A 19,794-nucleotide genomic window follows, 5' to 3' on the forward strand; every position below is an offset into this window, starting at 1 on the left:
TCACGGGCAGCAGGGGGAAACGTATGGCACATGGGGAGGCTTATCATGGTGGCAGGGGGAAATTATGTGAACCGATCCCCTGTATGGCTCTCCCTGCAGGATCCGAAAGCAAACGAGTAGAGGAGAGTAATCCAGCTTTCAGCAAGATTTCAGTAATTGATAACCAGGGGGATGGAGAGGAGGAAAGCTGGCAGCATTGCAGTGGTGGGCACACGGGGGAAACATATCGTGCACAGGAAGAGTGATTGGTGTGGTGGGGGGGGGGGGGCAATTACTGGAATCAATCCCCTGTATGGCTCTCCCCACAGCAGCTGAAAGCCAATGGGAGTGAGAGGAGAAGAATCCAGCTTTTAGCATGGCTCCAGTAATTACCCCTCCCGCCCACATCCAGTTCACTCGGCTGCCCGGACCGTGTACCCTCATAGCCACAGCCCCGCGTGCGCGTGTGTGTGTGTATATATATATATATATATATATATATATATTACAGATTTTCTTTGACATGTTCTGCCAAACAACTGAAGATAACTGCCAACATCAACCAATTAAACTCAAAGTTTAAGAGGCGAGGACGTTTGAATTTGACCTGTTGGTGTACACATAGAGCACTTTCACAACGAGCCACGGGTGGCGTAGCCGGTAAAGTGGCGCTATTTTTATTCAGCCGCTAGCAGGGCGGTTTTAACCCCCCGCTAGTGGCCAAAAAGGGGTTAAAACCGCTCCCCACAAAACACAGCCGGAGCGGCGTTTTGCCAGCGGTATGAGTTCACCGCTCCAAAGAAGCTGCTGGCAGGACTTTTTGTGACGCCCTGCCAGCGCACCGCTCCAGTGTGAAAGCCCGCTTTTTTTGGCGCTATTTTTAGCGCTGTAGCGCCTGAAAAATTTTGACAGTGTGAAAGGGATCATAGGGCCCATAGCTTGGCCACAATATGTCAATATAAGAATGTGACTGGAAGACGCGCCTGCAATAATAAAACATCATTTAAGAAACTATTTCTCCTTACTGAAGTGACATTGCCATCAGCCAGGTGAGAGATGTTAAAATCCTCATCTTCTCCTTTGAGTCTCTTGGCATCGGGTTCCTGGTTTCTGTAACAAAGAATGAATCATATAGCTCAATATATCAATATTTGGACCTTATTCAGTATACTATTATAAATTGCAGTAGCTCATTGCTATGGGTAACAGCCCCCACTACTGAAAAACAGCAAGATCCAGAATTCATGTGCAAGGTAACCTACTTGCTGTATGAACTGTACAAATCCATAAGAAGCTTAAGTACCAGCCTGCAATACTTTTCATTACCGGGCAATTTTTCAGTTTTCAGCCCTGTGATAGTTTGGCTGACAATTACCAAATTATGCAACACTGTATCCAAATGAGTCTTATATCATTTTTTGAGACAGATTGTGGTTATTTATTACCACCATTTTTTTAAATGTTTTCTTACTATAACCAAGCATTTAAAAAAAAAAAAAAAAACATGATACCTACCTGCTCTGTGTAATTGTTTGACATAGAGGAGCCTTGAACCTCCTCTTCTGGGGTCCCCCCACTGGTGCTTTCCACTCCTCCTCTTCTGTGTCTGCCCCTATAGCAAGGGGATTGCTATGGGGCAGACGTGCTCTCCTCATTGGTTTTGATTGAGAGCAGCAGGAGCCAATAGCACCCACTGCTGCCAGAACCTCCAGTGAGACCAGGAAGAGGAAGAAAGAGGAGAGAAGAGCTGCAGTAGAGGGGCACAGCACTGGATCGAGAATGGACTCAGGTAAGTGTTTAAGAGTGGAAGGGAAGGTGGGGAGGGGGGGGGGGGGGGAGGAAGCAGCTATGAAAAGTTTTTTTCTCTTAATGCAGAGAATTTTTTAAAGGCTTTGTGAACCAATTTGTCTAAGTCAATGCCAGACCCTCTATTAGAGCCTGGTATAGCACACTGTGCGTAAAGCATTTTTAAAAACGAGCAGTGTAAATACAGATTTTCAGCTGTCTTCAGGCCGATCACGTGACTCGTGGCCGCTCTCCAGTTCCGATGGATTGCTTCTGCGGGAGGGGACGTAATCTCCCTCTGACGTCAGCCCGGGAGATCACGTGGTCGCTCGGCTCCACCCGCAGAAGCCCTGTCTCGTAGCTGTAAAGCGGCCGTGAATCACGTGACCTGCCTGAAGACAGCTGAAAATCGGTATTTACACTGTTGGTTTTTAAAAATGCTTCACACAGTGTGGTATGCCAGCCTCTCTATTAGAGGTGACAATTGTAGTTTTTTTTTTTTTTAAATAATAGCGGCGGGGGGCGGGGCTGAGCGGAGATAGAAACAGAGAGGGGGCGCTGACAGGGAGGAAGGAGGGGGGAGAGAGGAGAGCAGAGCAGGGCAGCATATGACAGAGGGACGCACTTTGACCACGGTGATCAGGGCGGAGCAGCCCTGATTTTCGTGGTCTATTCAGGAACAGGAAGTGGCAGATTCAGGGGTGGTTTTTTCTTTTACAGTTTAGAGGAGGGCCGATTACACAGCACAAGCACTGTGCTGTTTAATCTGCTTTAAGGGACCAGGATATGAATTTTTTTTTTTTTTTTGGGGGTTAACAAACACTTTAACGCTACCCACGGACATTTTTTTTTAAAACGGACTGTGAAACAAATACAGACGCCAGGAAAGAAGCGGCGTTAAAAAACGCGATTTTATCCGCGTTTTCCATTGAATTCAATGCACGTTATTCCACTCTGGCTTTCAGCCGCGTTTCTCTGTCTCTATTCAAAATCAATGGTTCCCTATGGGAGCCCACTTATTTGAATAGAGGTCGCACCAGAAGTCGGATCAAGAGGACCCGACTTGCGGTGCGACTTGTGTGCTGAGAATCTTGAGAGGGGAACCCAGCGAAAATGTTAAAAAAAAAAAAAAATGTACAAAAAATCTAAAAGTGGTTTGTACGAAAAGTGTAAGCAACCTGTGTTGAACCACAGGGAAGTCTCACACTTATCTGTGTGAACAACAGTATATATAATGTGCAATCCCCAGTAGAATGCACATACAGCTTATATGTGAAAAAACGTGATATCAATAAAGTCACGTAGCAAAGAAGGCTTGACCGCTTGAGTCGAAACGCGTCGGACAGCATTACTTGCACCCCACATTGCTTTTTTGAATCGATTTTACTTTCAGTGATCACTTTTATATTTTTGTTAAATGCGTATATATTTTAATAAAACCAACTGGTTTATTTTTGACCTACACTATCTGGAGCCCCCCCCTTCTTTTTCTTTTTTCAGTTTATGTGATATTCTTTGGAGCGCTCATCTAAAATCAAAGCTTTATTACTCCCTGCTTTGGAGACATTGCCTCTTTGGGCTATGGAAAACTTCGGCCGGTGATCACCTGGACCACTTACCTTCGTCTGAGATAGAGGACGTCTATGGGAGGACTGTTGGTCGAGATCGATTTCCATTAAGAGCTGGAAAACAATCCCTTCGGGATTACACGCACTTTTGACCCACTGTCGTACGACAGGTGGGTCCAACATTTCCGGTAAGGGTATTCAACTTATCTCTATTGATTGCTGTGTCTTCAGACATTACTACAGACAAGCTGATCTCTGTCGGTGGTTTTCCTGTAGCCTTAATCCTGGGTCCCCAAGAGAGAATTGGTTGACTTTGCCTAAATAGTATATGAGGACCCTTGTACAGATTGATACACCGTTAATTGTTTGAATTCTTTGCTACGTGACTTTATTGATATCACGTTTTTTCACATATAAGCTGTATGTGCATTCTACTGGGGATTGCACATTATATATACCGTTGTTCACACAGATAAGTGTGAGACTTCCCTGTGGTTCAACACAGGTTGCTTACACTTTTCGTACAAACCACTTTTAGATTTTTTGTACATTTTTTTCCTTAGCGCTACATTTTTTGTTTCACATTTATTGTAACTTTGTTTGTTTGAGTGTTAGCTGCTTGTTGTATTATAGTAGCGTAGTGTTTTCCCCTTTTTCTTTGCATTATGTGTCACTTACCTGACACAGGAGCCAGCGAAGTCACCGCTGTCCTCTGTAGTTCCGAGCGTTCATCTTCTTGGTGGGTCTCGCTGCTCCGGTGCTGTGATTCGCCGGAGCAGCGATGACGTCACTCCCGCGCATGCGCACGGGAGCCGACACTCGCGGCATATCGCCGTGATCTGTGGCTTACCCGGTGCGCCTGCGCGCCGCTGTCTACGCCGCATGCGCCATAGACAGCGGTGGCTGTCTTCAGGTATATATCTCCTAAACCGTGTAGGTTTAGGAGATATTTCTTGGACCTACAGGTAAGCCTTAATCTAGGCTTACCTGTAGGTCAAAGTGGTTTGTAAGGGTTTACAACCACTTTAAGGTTCATTTATTCTCCTTTTGTTTTTCCTCCTTGTCTGTGTCTGCTATAACACCCCACCCCCCCCCCCCCCTTTCCTTTCTAGATGCTAGGCAAGTAAAAGGGTTTGAGTCTGTGGTTTCCCAATTTGGTGGTAGGGCGCCCTCTGTGTCCGGCCCTGATCCCGATTCCATGCAGCTCTCTTTGTGGGGGTCCCCTCCATCGATCTGATCCCTGGCAGCGAGCTATATCCCAATTTTTCTCGAATTGGATGCTATTTGGTGATCGTTCAGGAACTATACGGTTAAAATGCTTTTTTTTTTACTTTTGACGTAATTACGATTACTATTATTTGTAATCATCTGTACTTATTTGCAATTACTTGTATACAGTGTATTCTGACTGTTCATTGCTGTTTTTTTCTGTTAAAACTTCTAGATGACTATACACTCCACCACTAGCCCCTGAAGAAGAAGTTTCATCATTTTCAACCTTGAAACGCGTCGTGATGTTCTTGTCCTAGTCTAACTTTCAGTTGTGTGGTGTTTATTGTATCGTTACAATATTTCCTGTCATCGTCACCCAATTTCTGTACATATGCATCCAATTTTTTTTTTTTTATTATTCTTATCATGTTTTAACTTATTCTAATAAACGCTTTGATACAATTCTACTGTTTCTAGACTCTCTGCCTCCCAAAGTCCCACAGAGGAAAAATTTCTCCATTTTGTATCTCAATTAGGGATGTGGGCAGAGTGTCTTATTCCATAAAATTTTTGGCACCGCCACAATATATTTCATGTCAATAGCACCTTTAGAAATATATTTACCGAGAAAAAGTTCAATACTTATTTTACCCGCTGATCAGGGTATTAGCTATCATGAGGATATCTCTTCTCTAGCTATCTCTTCTTCTTTTTCTTCTCTCATGATTGTAAAACCTGATATGCGGAACTAGATCTTCACTGGATATCCTCATGATAGCTAATACTCTGATGATATTAATTAAATGCCCCTTTATTTTTTGGGACCTTAAGTGTGATCCCACCCAGCTCCTCTGTTGGGTCCTTCGTAATGGATATGCACAATACCTACATGGTTTTCAGATCCAACCCGGATCTTTATACGTAACTTTATCCACGATGTTAAACTCATGTATAATTCGTTACTGTATATCTCTGTAACCAATGTAAAATGTTCTTCTCTTTACGTTGTGTATTATTCGATCTCTCAATAAAACTACTTGAAAAGAAAATTTCTATACACCCACCACTATCCCCTGAAGAAGTTTCATAATTTTCAACCTTGAAACGCGTCGGGATGTTCTTGTCCTAGTCTAACTTTCAGTTGCGTGGTGTTTATTGTATCGTTACAATACTTCCTGTCATTGTCACCCAATTTCTGTACATATGCATCCGATTTTTTTTTTTTTATTCTTATCATGTTTTAACTTATTCTAATAAATAAACACTTTGATACAATTGTACTGTTTCTAGACTCTCTGCCTCCCAAAGTCCCACAGAGGAAAAATTTCTCCATTTTGTATCTCAATTAGGGATGTGGGCAGAGTGTCTTTTTCCATGAAGTTCTTGGCACCGCCACAATATAGTTCATGTTAATAGCACCTTTAGAAATATATTTTTACAGAGAAAAAGTTCAATACTTATTTTACCCGCTGTAACGTTATACAATATTTAAAATCCTCTTCCAAGTAGTGCTCACTGTCCAGCACCGAGTTCTGCGTCCATACCGGGATACCTGGTTCAGACGGGGTTAAGCGGCATCATTCTTCATGCATGAAAGGAAACAATAACTCATTCTGTCACAAACCTCCGAGCTTAATTAAGTGTGCTCCATTCAGTTGAAGGATTGTTTTTCGGCAGAGATTTCTGCACCTGTTCACAAGCCGTGTAAATTTCACCCCTCGCAGGGAAGGCCAGGCATAAACCGGAGTCAGCCTTGCGGAGCAGCCACAGAGCCGCTCGTTTGGCCGCCGAGCTCAAAACTTTACAGCCCAATTCATGCGATGAGAAATGAAATGTATTTTCTCCTCCGCCTCTCATTACCATCTCTGCATCACCCTGAAAAGCACTCGGCTGGAGAGTCCGAGCAGCTGGAGGGTATAAAAAGTGAAGCCAATGTATGAAACGGCTCATATGGCTACAGAAGCTGGGCAACTACAAGTACCAGCAAGCTGTAAACGCGCCCAAAGTAGGAGTTCCAGCTAAGTGGAAGAATAAAACATACATTACCCTTTAATGAGGACCTGTAAACTGCAGGAGGCGCGCCCAAAAAAAAAAAAAGGCAAGCCAAGGGGAAAAGGACTAGTCACCAGTAGGGGCGGATCACGTGGGAGCAATAGTGCCCCATCGTTGATATCAGTGTAAAGACTAGTGCCCCATCACTAGTATTAATGGGAGGAATAGTGCCCCATCACTGGTATTAATGGGAGAAATAGTGCCCCATCACTGGTATCAATGGGAGGAATAGTGCCCCATCACTGGTATCAATGGGAGGAATAGTGCCTCATCATTGTATTAGTGGGAGGAATGGTGCCCCCATCATTGGTATCAGTGGGAGGGATAGTGCCACATTGTTGATATTAGTGGGAGGAATGGTGCCCCACCATTGGTATCAGTGGGAGAAAAAGTGCCCTATCGTTGATATCAGTGGGAGGAATAGTGCCCCATCATTGGTAATAGTGGGAGGAATGGTGCCCCATCATTGGTAATAGTGGGAGGAATGGTGCCCCATCATTGGTATCAGTGGAGGAATCGTGCCCCATTGTTGGTATTAGTGGGAGGAATAGTGCCTCATCATTGGTATCAGTGGGAGGAATAGTGCCTCATCATTGGTATCAGTGGGAGGAATAGTGCCCCATCATTGGTACCAGTGGGAGGAATCGTGCCCCATTGTTGGTATCGGTGGGAGGATTCGTGCCCCATTGTTGGTATCAGTGGGAGGAATTGTGCCCCGTTGTTGGTATCAGTAGGAGGAATCGTGCCCCATTGTTGGTATCAGTGGGAGGAATCGTGCCCCATTATTGGTATCAGTGGGAGGAATCGTGCCCCATTGTTGGTATCAGTGGGTGGAATAGTGCCCCATCATTGGTATCAGTGGGAGGAATCATGCCCCATTGTTGGTATTAGTGGGAGGAATAGTGCCCCATCGTTGGTATCAGTGGGAGGAATGGTGCCCTATCGTGGTATCAGTGGGAGGAATAGTGCCCCATTGTTGGTACCAGCGGGAGGAATAGTGCCCCATTGTTGGTACCAGCGGGAGGAATAATGCCCCATTGTTGGTACCAGCGGGAGGAATAATGCCCCATCATTGGTATTAGTGGGAGGAATAGTGCCTCATCATTGGTATCAGTGGGAGGAATAGTGCCTCATCGTTGGTACCAGTGGGAGGAATAGTGCCTCATTGTTGGTACCTGTGGGAGGAATAGTGCCCCATCATTGTATTAGTGGGAGGAATGGTGCCCCATCATTGGTATCAGTGGGAGGAAAAGTGCCCCATTGCTGGTATTAGTGGGAGGAATAGTGCCCCATTGTTGGTACCAGCAGGAGGAATAATGCCCCAACGTTGGTACTAGTGGGAGGAATAGTGCCTCATCATTGGTATCAGTGGGAGGAATAGTGCCCCATCGTTGGTATTAGTGGGAGGAATCATGCCCCATTGCTGGTATTAGTGGGAGGAATAGTGCCCATTGTTGGTACCAGCGGGAGGAATAATGCCCCAACGTTGGTATTAGTGGGAGGAATAGTGCCTCATCATTGGTATCAGTGGGAGGAATAGTGCCCCATCGTTGGTATTAGTGGGAGGAATCATGCCCCATCATTGGTATCAGTGGGAGGAAAAGTGCCCCATTGCTGGTATTAGAGGAAGGAATAGTGCCCCATTGTTGGTACCAGTGGGAGGAATAATGCCCCATCGTTGTTATTAGTGGGAGGAATAGTGCCTCATCGTTGGTATCAGTGAAAGGAATAGTGCCCCATCATTGGTAATAATAATGCCCCAAGGGCCGGATGAAAGTAAGCAAAGGGCCCCATTCTGCCCCCTGGGTTTAGACTAACTGGCTTGGTCTTGTGCCAGGAGAGGTAAACCTGCAGGCAACATCTTAGACACTACCCCACACATCCAATCATCTGACCACTGTACTTAAAAACTAATCAAAAGAGGAAATCTAAAATTAACAAAATGTGCGGAATCTTTTTTTTAACACCTTCAAAAGAATAAAGCACCCTGATTTCTTTTCTGTGTTTCATGCTATTGACATTCCCGGGTATCTGGTTATTTTTCATGGGCAGCAAACAAGACAGCCCGGGATACATTATCCTCACAAACCTAACCTAAATCCAGACACGATCGCTCGATTTATAATAGCAGTGTAGAGAGAATAGGGAGCGATGTGCGGAGGAGTGCGAGGGTCTCTCGCTCGAGCCTTTGTGTGCAGCACTTGCTCTATAAAAGGAGCAGAGCCCCGGGCCCCTGCCAGCGGGGAGTGTTAACAGCACAAAGCCAGACAGAAGAAGGATGCCGTATTGTGCTTGGCCAGAGAAATCAATAATTTGCAATCAGCTAATCACAGCGCTTGTCAGGAAGCCAGGCTGTAATCAAACGCGGGGATCGGCGAGCAGCCCTATAGAAATTAAGAATTTAATTGACGTGTCTGGCCTCGGACTACAGAGCACTAACCAGTTCACTGCCGCCGCAAAACTGCTTAGCATCCCCCGAGCACCAACATGGGACTACATGGGATATCATCCCCTGTAAAAATGTACATGGGTGAGTTTTCACCATCTCAATTCAGGGCATTAAATGCAAATCCTTACATATACCCACAGAATGACTACCCTCAGGTGATGCACAAAGATGAAACAACCCCACCCCCCCCCCATATAAGTTGTACCTGTTTATCTGCAGTCCTCTCTCATCTACAGCTTCCTAAAGCACATTTTACACAGCATTTCTCACCTCCAAAAGACAGGGGGTGGGGATGTGACATCACAAACTGCACAGCACAGAGCGGGGAGCTGAGTGTAATCTGAGACCTGAGTGACTCGCTGCTTGTGATGAAAAATAGGCATGTCGTTGGAAGTGTCTCGGTATGGAAGATCTCCAGGAAGCTGATAGCACCTTGAGAACAGAAAAAAATGGCCACACACTACTATAGATCAAAATCCTTTCTATTAGGACATCCCAAAACAACAAGAATCAGAATGCTGGGTAGATGCGTTTCACAGACTTCCCGTGCGCACGTGAAGTGTGTGAAACGCCTTTACCCAGCATTCTGATTCTTGTCATTTTGGGGTGTCCTAATAATAAGGATTTTGATCTACAGTGGTGTGCGGCCATTTCTTCTATCCTCACTGTGTGAGGAGGCGAGCCCCTACTGGATCATTAGGCTTCCTGGTGTCACCTGGAGCGGCGGGTTTTCTTGTTCCATAGCTAATAGCACCTTGCAGAGTTCGCTAAGGAAACAGCTGGACTGTGCGCAGAGATCCGGAAGGCCAGCGGCTCGACTGTGCGCAGAGATCGGAAGGCCAGCGGCTCGACTGTGCGCAGAGATCGGAAGGCCAGCGGCTCGACTGTGCGCAGAGATCGGAAGGCCAGCGGCTCGACTGTGCGCAGAGATCGGAAGGCCAGCGGCTCGACTGTGCGCAGAGATCGGAAGGCCAGCGGCTCGACTGTGCGCAGAGATCGGAAGGCCAGCGGTTGGATTGTGTGCAGAGATCGGCAGGCAAGGGGCTCGACTGTGCGCAGAGATCAGCAGGCAAGTGGCTGGACTGTGCGCAGAGATCGGAAGGCCAGCGGCTCGACTGTGCGCAGAGATCGGCAGGCAAGGGGCTGGACTGTGCGCAGAGATCGGCAGGCAAGGGGCTGGACTGTGCGCAGAGATCAGCAGGCAAGTGGCTGGACTGTGCGCAGAGTTCGGCAGGCAAGCGGCTGGACTGTGCGCAGAGTTCGGCAGGCAAGCGGCTGCACTGCGCGCAGAGATGGGCAGGCTAGCGGCTGGTAACTGCAAAGTTCATCAGGGAAGCAGCTGGAGAGCGATGCCGGAAATGTCAGGCTAAAGCGTGGAGCGCAAGCCACTTTTCGCAGCTTTGGTAGTCTTCAGGAAGTTTAGTTTTGATAAAAGGACGGGCATTTTCCCCTCAAAACGTGTTAACCACTCCCCCCTGCGCAGTGACATCACCACAGCAATTCCCAAAGTCTACCTCATTCTCCACTGTGATTTTCTCCCTCATTTCCACCTGTTCCTCCTCCTCTTTTTCAAATTCTCAACATCTAGTAGTGTCGGGTAGCACTATAGTTTTTTTTTTTTTTTAATCCTGGTCTACCTATCTGGATTATATGATTCACTCTCTGTCCTCCTGCATCAGTGCTGGATCTTGGTAACTGGCCACTCAGGCACCAGAACTGTCACAAGAGGGCACTGATAGAAGCATATGTAGCAACAATCAAAAGGTTGGTGCCAAAATACAATAATAATTAGTATAGAGGGCTAAATAATGACAGAGGAACTCTTGGCTTCATACAACAAGATCCTTTGCACTATGTAGCCCCCCTCCTGGCAATGTCCCCACGTGTCATCAGCTTGTGTATCACCAGACGGCTGCAGCAGAGGTTCAATGACTAATGTCTGAGCCACCCCAGTACCTGCCTGCTGTTATTTCTTTACTGCTGCAAGAAGGAAGGATGTCAGTGGCATTATAAAAAAACCAAAAAAAAAAAAAACACAAAAGACAGAATGCTTAGCACTCTGTAATACAAGTGCCAGACCATTGTAATTGGTCTGTGACATTTAGCCGAACAGCAGCTAATTATATGCTGAGATTGAGAAGTCTCTCCTGTTGCTAAATGCTGAAATTTCAACAGCAGCTTTAACCCGTCGGCCCTGAAAATGCCAGAGACAATGTGCCATTGGATTCTTACAGTGAAGCTCCGATCACATAAAAATAGGACTTTTCCTACAGCTTACCGGTAAAATCCTTTTCTTGGAAGTACATCACGGGACACAGAGCAGCTATAGTAACTATTTGGGTTATATACAACACCTATAGGTGAATGGACACAGGCACACCCAAAAGACAGGAAGTTCCCCCTCTGCATAACCCCGCCTATACAGGAAGTACCGCAGTTTTGCAGGAAGCAATTCCCAAAAGAGGGGAGGGGCCTCTGTGTCCCGTGATGTACAGCAAGAAAAGGATTTTACAAGTAAGCTGTAGGAAAAATCTTATTTTCTTTAACGTACATCAAGGTACACAGAGCAGCTACAGTAATTACTATCTGAGATGTCGCAAAGCAATACCCCTGAGGGGAGGGAGACGCTATCATAGAAACTGCCACCAAAGAAGGACCTGCTCTGCTATTTTTAATACGCTGAGGCCAAAGGCACTATCTTCTACGTGACTGACATCGACCTGGTAAAAACCCAGTAGATGTATAAACAAAAGACCCAATAGTGGTCTTGTACACCGGGGCCACTGACATCTGATGATGGATGGCCCAAGATACTGGCACACCTGGTAGAGAATCTCTCCCCAGGGCAAAAAAATTTGTTTTTTGACATTTGAACCATAGGCATCATTTATAAACTGACAGATCCACTGCTTAATATTTTACCTGGAGGCCTCCTGCCCTTCCTGGGCTCTTCTAGCAGCACAAACGAGGATTCCTGATTTGTGCCGACAACACAAGTAGAACCTGAACATCTGAACTACCTCTAGAGTAGGTAGCGATCTTTTTCCTGCCGACTGTGGATTCGAAAAAATCCACAGACTGTGGATTAGAAGAATTCCACATCGTCCTGATTCAAGTGAAAGCTAGAAACCACTTTAGGCAATAAAAACAGAGGAGGAAGCAACATCACCTTATGATGTGAGACCAAGAATGGCTCCTTGCATGAAAGAGCCGCCAACTCCGACACTCCACTTCGTGAAGTGATAGCAACCAATGAAGCCACTTTCTGAGATAAAAGGATCAACAGAATCCCCCGATTGGTTCAAAAAGTGACCTCTGCAAGGACAGTCAAGATCAATTCAAGTCCCAAGGACACAAGAAAGGCCTGAACAGGCGGGACTGTCCAAGTTACATGCTGTATGAGGTATGAAACAGGGAGTGAGAAACAACGGCCACTGGAAAAAAAAATGGATAGGGACGAACTCTGACCCTTAATGGTAATTAAGGCCAAACTCCTTTACTCTACCGATTGGAGAAAAAAAAAGAAAATCTTCCACCCACATATTTCTGCGGGTGCCACTTCCTGGCTTCACCCCAGGCAAATAAAAAATATTTTCAAATCCTGTAATTGAGGTTCCCCGAAGCTAGCTTCCAGGAGCTCAACAGTGCTGAGATACAGGACTTGAGACCGTCCCGCTGGACTGGAAGTGTCCAAAGGAGCAACCACCGCAAGACTCGCTATGCCTGTGTACCAAGCCCCCCCCCGGGCTAATTCGGCCAACACTAATATCAGTTTTACCACCTTACGGATTCTTCGCAAAAGATGTGGCAGAATCCGAAACGGGGAAAAGAACATCAAATAAGGGAGAACCAGACCTTTAGGTGTTACCAGTACATGTACCCTTATTGGCAGTGGGACTCTTGTCCTGGACACACCTGTCCCAAACTGTTGTAAAACGTGGAATATAGTAGATTCCCCTGCAGAACTCCCCTTGCCACTATCCTATACCTGGAATATGTATGTATGTAGAGAAAGCACTTGTACTGTCCCAGACAGAATGTGGTACACCTCCCTGAGTCGCATGACCTCTGGTGATGCCATATTGGTTGATATATGCCTGCAGAGGCATTTCCAGATTGCACCTACAACAGGTTTGTCCTATAATCCAGAGCAAGGCATACCGGAAATAAATTCCAAGCTATTGGACAGTATTCTCTCCCGTGGAGTCCAAGCCCACTGAACTGTAGCCAGCCTAAAGTCAACTAGCATCAGTGGTTATTATTTTCCAATTTCCTGAAAAGGAATTTCTGCTGTGCAACACCCCGGAAACAGAGCCTTCCAGCAATGCAATGCCTGGACCTTCAAGTTCCAGACAAAGAATGAACCTCTACCAAGACCTGGAGTAGGACTGTATGTAGAGAACGTGCTTTGACCTAAACACAGCTTCCTCCTGTAGAAATATATCGAAGGAACCCCTGGCATTGACTGCTTCCTGAGCAAAGATTATTGAGGTAAAGAGTAAGCCCTTGTACACACGGTCGGACATTCTGCCAACCAAATCCGTCGGATTTTGTCCTTCGGATCTTGTCCGAAACTGTTGCATACACACGGTCGGACTAAGTTGTCGAAAAATCCGATCATTCAGTGATGACGTAATTTCGTTACGATGGGACTACATTCAGGCTAGTAGCCAATAGCTTTGATGTAGGAATTTGATCTGAGCATGCGTGGCACTTGGTCCGATCAAAATTCTCTACACATGATCGGAGTATGTCCGATCGGCCCAGTTGGTCGGGAAATATTTCCAACATGTTGGAAAATTGGGTCCGACGGATATTCCGACGGAATCAGTCCGATGCATACCACACACAGTCGGATTATCCGACGACGCGGTCCGATAGGACACATTCCAACGGATTCTCCGACCGTGTGTACAAGGGCTTAGACGCTTTGGGAACCCTCTGAAGCTGTGGCCAACCCAAAGGGAAGATTCACACAAAAAAAAAAAAAAAACGGCTTTCCATTGCAATTACAGAAATCTTTGATGAGCCTGGAAACAAACCGCCACACGAAGATGTCCGTTTACAGATGATTATAGACCCTGAAATCTACCTCTTGCAGAGAAGTCATCACTGAACAGTCTAGCCTATCTGAAACAGAAGGATGTTCAGCGGCTTGAGATCTTAAGACAGACCTCATGTCCCTATTTGACTTTGGAACTGCTACCATTTAATTGTCTGACAATAATGAGCCCACAACTTCTGCTCCAAGAGCAAATGCAAGGCAAAAGACTGACGACTCTGTGACAGACCCAGACAGCCCCAAGAGGTGCACTTAACCTACCAGGTTTCTGCCGGCTACAGATGGAACAAACCACCTTAGAGACTGCCCTAAGATTTTCTGAACGAAAAAATTGGGAAAGGGAAAAGGGAAGTATGCAAGCAATCCACTGATTGACGGTCAAGTACAATGCATGACCAGTTTGATCTTACACCTATTTAGGTGTTGTTGCTGTAACCATATTGCAGAAAGGGAAAGGAGAAGAGGTACCTGATTAGAAGGATACCGGGTAAGAGGTTACTTTCAGCAGAAAAAATTTGATCAAACTAAAATTATCAAGATAGTATATATTACATTTAGTTTGTTTACAATATAAATTTATTATATTTCAAAGGATTAAATTAGAAAAAGTGCAATGTTTTAGAAATATGATTAACTACAATGTAACAATGAATTAATCACCGTGAACATATCAACAAACAAGACAGACATGACAATACAAAACAGCACCGAACACTGTCCGGATGTTTTGGTATTAGCCAACAGTCAACAAATCAGATCACTCGAATATAGTTTATTAGTGGGGTCTTTAATGATCCCCTATATACCTTAATTATTAATGGCTGACAGTGGGCTAATCCAATTGTGGAGAGAGTGGTAGGTGGGGTGCAGATCGGGGGGGGGGGGGAAATTCACAGACCTATCATGCAAGAAAAACGTAATTATCTATAAGCAGCAGTAATGGAATGCTGCATTGGTCCTTTTGTTGAAAATAAATAAATAATGAAAATTATGTGTGTGTGTGTGTGCTTGTGTGTGCGTGTGTGTGTGTGTTAAGACCTCTTTCACACTGGGGCGTTATTCAGGCGCTTTAGCGTTAAAAAAAAAATTTCAATGGGAAGGGGCGCTTTAGGAGCGGTGTATTCACCGCTCCAAAAGCGCTGCAAAGAAGCTGCTTGCAGGACTTTTTTTTTACGCCCTGCCAGCGCAGCGCCTCAGTGTGAAAGCACTCGGGCTTTTACATTGGGATTGCAGTTGCGGTTTCTTTCAGGCGCTTTTTTTTAAAGCTAAAGCACCTGAAAAACGCCCCAGTGTGAAAGGGATCTCAGTGTGAAAGCACTCGGGCTTTTACATTGGGATTGCAGTTGCGTCTCCTTTCAAGCGCTTTACAGGCGCTTTTTTTTTACGCTAAAGCGCCTGAGAAACGCCCCCCGTGTGAAAGGGGTCTAACAGTCTGTATACTGAAGATAGTTTGAAATACAGGCTGTCCTTAAAAGGGGAGGGACAGCTGTAAAAAAAAAATTAATTCAACATCAGCAGCTGCAAACACTGTAGCTGCTGACTTTAAATAAGCAGACTTACCTGTCCAGGGTGCCCGTGATGTTGGCCAACCGAGGCCGGCCCGTCCCTCTGGTCCCGACGCCACCATTTCATCTAAGGGAAACAGGCAGTGGAGCCTTTCGGGTTCACTGCCCGTTTCCTAATGCACATGTGCGAGTCGCGCAGCGCTTTGTGAATGGGGCGTGCTGTGTTCTGGGACACACAGTTCCCAGAACACACAGCGCGCCATTACCCAGAAGACAACGCGAGGAGGAGAGAAGACTGAAGATCACCGTGGAGTAGGAAGAGGCAGATTAGGACAATCTGCCTAGCAACAGGCATTTCTGGTAAGTTTAAAAAATTTATTTTTTTTTGTCCAGATTTTTTGCAACATTTTTATGTAGTTTTGTTTTTCAGGGTGGCCCTCCACTTTAAAGTGCACACATATTGTATCAACAAAGGATCCAGTCATTTAAAATAATTGTTGTGGTGCTGTCATTTCAATGTTCAGTTTTTTCATCATTTTTCAAAAAAGAAATATTTGACATATCACAGTTTTCCATTAGCATTCAGAACTCAGTTCCCACTATTTGGGACATTTTGGGAGTCAGCGGTCATCATAAAAGTCTCTCTGTCTGAAATACTGCGGAAATAGAGCAACTAAATGGCCGGAGACTTTTAGCTGGTGAGTGAGAACAGCAGGCGGAATTTGCTAGTGCAGATCATGTAGAGATTTCCATACCTTACCGCCCTGCATTTAGATCCAGTAGTCTGGGAGACATGCCGATCCAATCAGAATTCACTAAAGAAAAAGATCTTACCTGGTTAGCAGATTATCCACGGACAGTGGGCATGTTTCCCTGCAACAAATGCCAGATCTGCCCACTGGTACATAGAACCTCTACATTTATGGATGCCCTCGACAAAGAAACATACGAGATTCGAGACTTAATTAACTGCTCTACATCGCGCGTCGTTTATAGGATGACTTGTCCTTGTCCCAAAATTTATGTGGGAAAAACAAAAAGACAATTAACGGTAAGAATCGGTGAGGGCTTACCGGGTAATTAATGAAAAGGGAGACATTCCAGAAAAGCCTTTGGAAAAACACTTTGTACTCTGCCACGGAGGGAGCTGGCAGGGCACGAGGGTGAAGGGAATTTACGCTTTAAAACTGCCCACCAGACGGGGCGACTTTGATCGTATACTCCTGCAGAAAGAGAAATGGTGGGTGTATCGATGCCGGTGGGGTTAAACATGGAACTAAATTTACAGGGCCTTTCTTGAGGCTTTACGGAATCCTTTTACATGTATCCCAAATCCTCAAGGTAATTGATAAAGTAATGGGTACACGTTGTGAATTGGGTTACCTTTTACTGTTCTCTCCTATTAAATCCACATGGCACCATTATTGATATTACTGTACACGATCGCTCCCTCTGTGTTGTAATTTGTCGAGTCTACCCCTGTTCCATCGTCGTTCTGTCCTTCCTTCTCGTTTCTTTCTTCCCCTCCCATTATCTCTCAATACATAACTTTGAAGTTCACACGCTAAATAAATCGCTTCGTTTAAGGGGATACTTACTTCATTTTTTTTTTTGCTCTCCTCACTAATTTAAGACCTGTACTTGTTAAAATAATTAGCTCAGAAGAATTGCCAAGTTGACCACTTTCAGCGCCGGACCATTTTGCTGGCTTAAGACCAGACCACTTTTCGCGATTCGGCTCTGCGTCGCTTTAACTGACAATTGCGCGGTCGTGCGACGTGGCTCCCAAACAAATTTTTTTTCCCACAAATAGAGCTTTCTTTTGGTGGTATTTGATTGCCTCTACGGTTTTTATTTTTTGCTCTATAAACAAAAAAAAGAGCGATAATTTTGACAAAACCGCATTGTTTTTTACTTTTTGCTATAGTAAATATCCCCCAAAAATGTATAACTTTTTTTTCCCCCTCAGTTTAGGCCAATACGTATTCTTCTACATATTTTTGGTTAAAAAAATTGCAATAAGTGATTAATGATTAGTTTGCCCAAAAGTTATAGCGTTTACAAAATAAGGGATATTTTTATGGCATTTTTATTAATATTTTTTTTTTTTTTTTACTAGTAATGGCGGCGATCAGCGATTTTTATTGAGACTGTGACATTATTGACACATTTTTGGGACCATTGTCATTTATACAGCAATCAGTGCTATACAAATGCAGTGATACCTGTGTAAATGACACTGACAGTGAAGGGGTTAACCAGGGGGTGACAGTATAGGGGTTAAGTGTGTCCTAGAGGCGTGTTGCTAACTGTGGGTTGGGCATGGCTGTGTTTTACACATCACTGATCCCTGCTCCAATCACAAGGAGCAGAGATCAGTAACACTGTCACTAGACAGTACCGGGGGGAGATGCCTGTTTACTTTAGCATCTCCCCGTGAGACGATCGCGGGTATCCCCGTGGCGATCGAGTCCGCGGGACCTGCGATCGGACTCACGGAGGTCCCGACCGGCGCACACGTGATGGCATGGAAGCACATTTAAAGGGACCTACCTGCACGCCCATGTGCCTGTCCATGTCATTCTGCCGACGTACATTGCCGTGCACAGGTCGGGAAGCGGTTAAACGCCTTTTTTTTCCCCTTAAATTTAAAACACCCTGGCGGTAATCAAACGTAAATGCTACGATATATAAAAGGGAGTGCAGTTGTCAGTCCAAGTATCCTCTGAGATGAAGCTACGCCATTAGACCCAGCAAAACGTGTTGACGTCACTTACAACACTGCCTCGTCCCATGACATTGTTTGAGTGTGATGTGCTGAGGGCAAGGAGATGCCAGCCTGAGTGAGCAACGGCCATAAGATCCATAGCGGGACATAAGGATAACTATAATAAACTATATTCGAGTGATTTGATTTGTTGACTGACTGTTGGCTAATGGCAAAACGTCCGGACAGTGTTCAGTTTTGTTTTGTATTGTTATATGTCTGTCTTGTTTGTTAACATGGTCACGGTTATTAATTCATTGTTACATTGTAGTTAATCATTTTTTTAAAACATTGCACTTTTTCTAATTTAATCTTTTGATATAATAAATTTATATTTGTAAACAAAATAAATCTAATATATACTATCTTGATTATTTTAGTTTGATCTAATTTTTTCTGCTGAAAGTAACCTTTTATCCGGTATCCTAACCAGGTACCTCTTCTCCCTAAGATTTTTTTCAGGCCTGAAATACCCAGCAGCCTCAGATGCCTCGCTCACCCAGGTGAGGAAAGCTTACAGCATCTGATATCCCCCAGCAGTCTCCCATCTATATACTGACCAGGCTTGGTCCTGCTTTGGCTTCGATCATCCAAGATCAGGCACGATCAAGGTAATGCGGCCGCAGTCTGCCGAAAATTGAATGCGCCAGGAAACACTGCAATGCCAAACACCACACTCAGATGCACCTGAAAAAAACTGTCCATCGGGAGATGTGGACACCGCCAGATACCCAAACCTGAGAGCGGTTCCCCTGCTTGCCCCGACTGCCTCTCTTTTCTGGAACCATTTAACTGGTATAACAGGTAAATAATTCAGCAACTATATTATCCAACCTAATATACAGTCCTCCAAGGATGCAGGCCTAAAACAATGTTGGTTTACCTCTATGCAACCCCTTAGATATGCAAGTACCTAGGTATGCAAAGATGCAGGTATACAAGTATCCTTGCCATTCATGTATGTATGTATGTATGTATGTATGTATGTATGCAGTACAAGGGCAAAAAGCACACACGCATGTACCCCCAGGCAAATAAGCACATATGTATATACTCCCAAGAAAACAAGTACATATGTATACAGCTTAATGTAAATAAACATATGCATGTAGTATAAATGAAAACATGGCAGCATGTGTTTAAGCAATATGAATCCATGGTAGCATGTGCTTATGCAACTATGCATTTAGGCAAAATATGAAAGTGTGCGCTGTACACACGCATTCATGCAACATGTGCCCATGGAAACACGCATTTTTGCAATAAGCAAGCATGCGTTTATGAAACGTGTTTATGCAACATTACGCAACACGTATCTATGAAGACATGTATAAGCATGCATCTTTATGCGATCATGTATAACCAAGTATATTTCAGCAAACATGTATAAACATGCATCTTTATGCGATCAAGTA

The 19,794-nt window shown here is 44.8% G+C and overlaps 1 protein-coding gene across 1 annotated transcript in view; it reads right to left on the reverse strand.

The window, feature by feature from the left end:
• XRCC5 (X-ray repair cross complementing 5) overlaps positions 1 to 19,794 on the reverse strand; it is a 126,783-nt gene that overhangs the window by 25,868 nt on the left and 81,121 nt on the right. Inside the window, exon 15 of the mRNA XM_077449650.1 lies at positions 1,005 to 1,089. Coding sequence (XP_077305776.1) covers positions 1,005 to 1,089 — 85 coding nt within the window. The remainder of the gene's footprint in view (positions 1 to 1,004; positions 1,090 to 19,794) is intronic.

This window comes from Lithobates pipiens, unplaced genomic scaffold (assembly GCF_037356315.1).
Source record: "Lithobates pipiens isolate NorthernLeopardFrog02 unplaced genomic scaffold, aLitPip1_a1.2 Scaffold_22, whole genome shotgun sequence".
In the NCBI taxonomy this organism is placed as follows: Eukaryota; Metazoa; Chordata; class Amphibia; order Anura; family Ranidae; genus Lithobates; species Lithobates pipiens.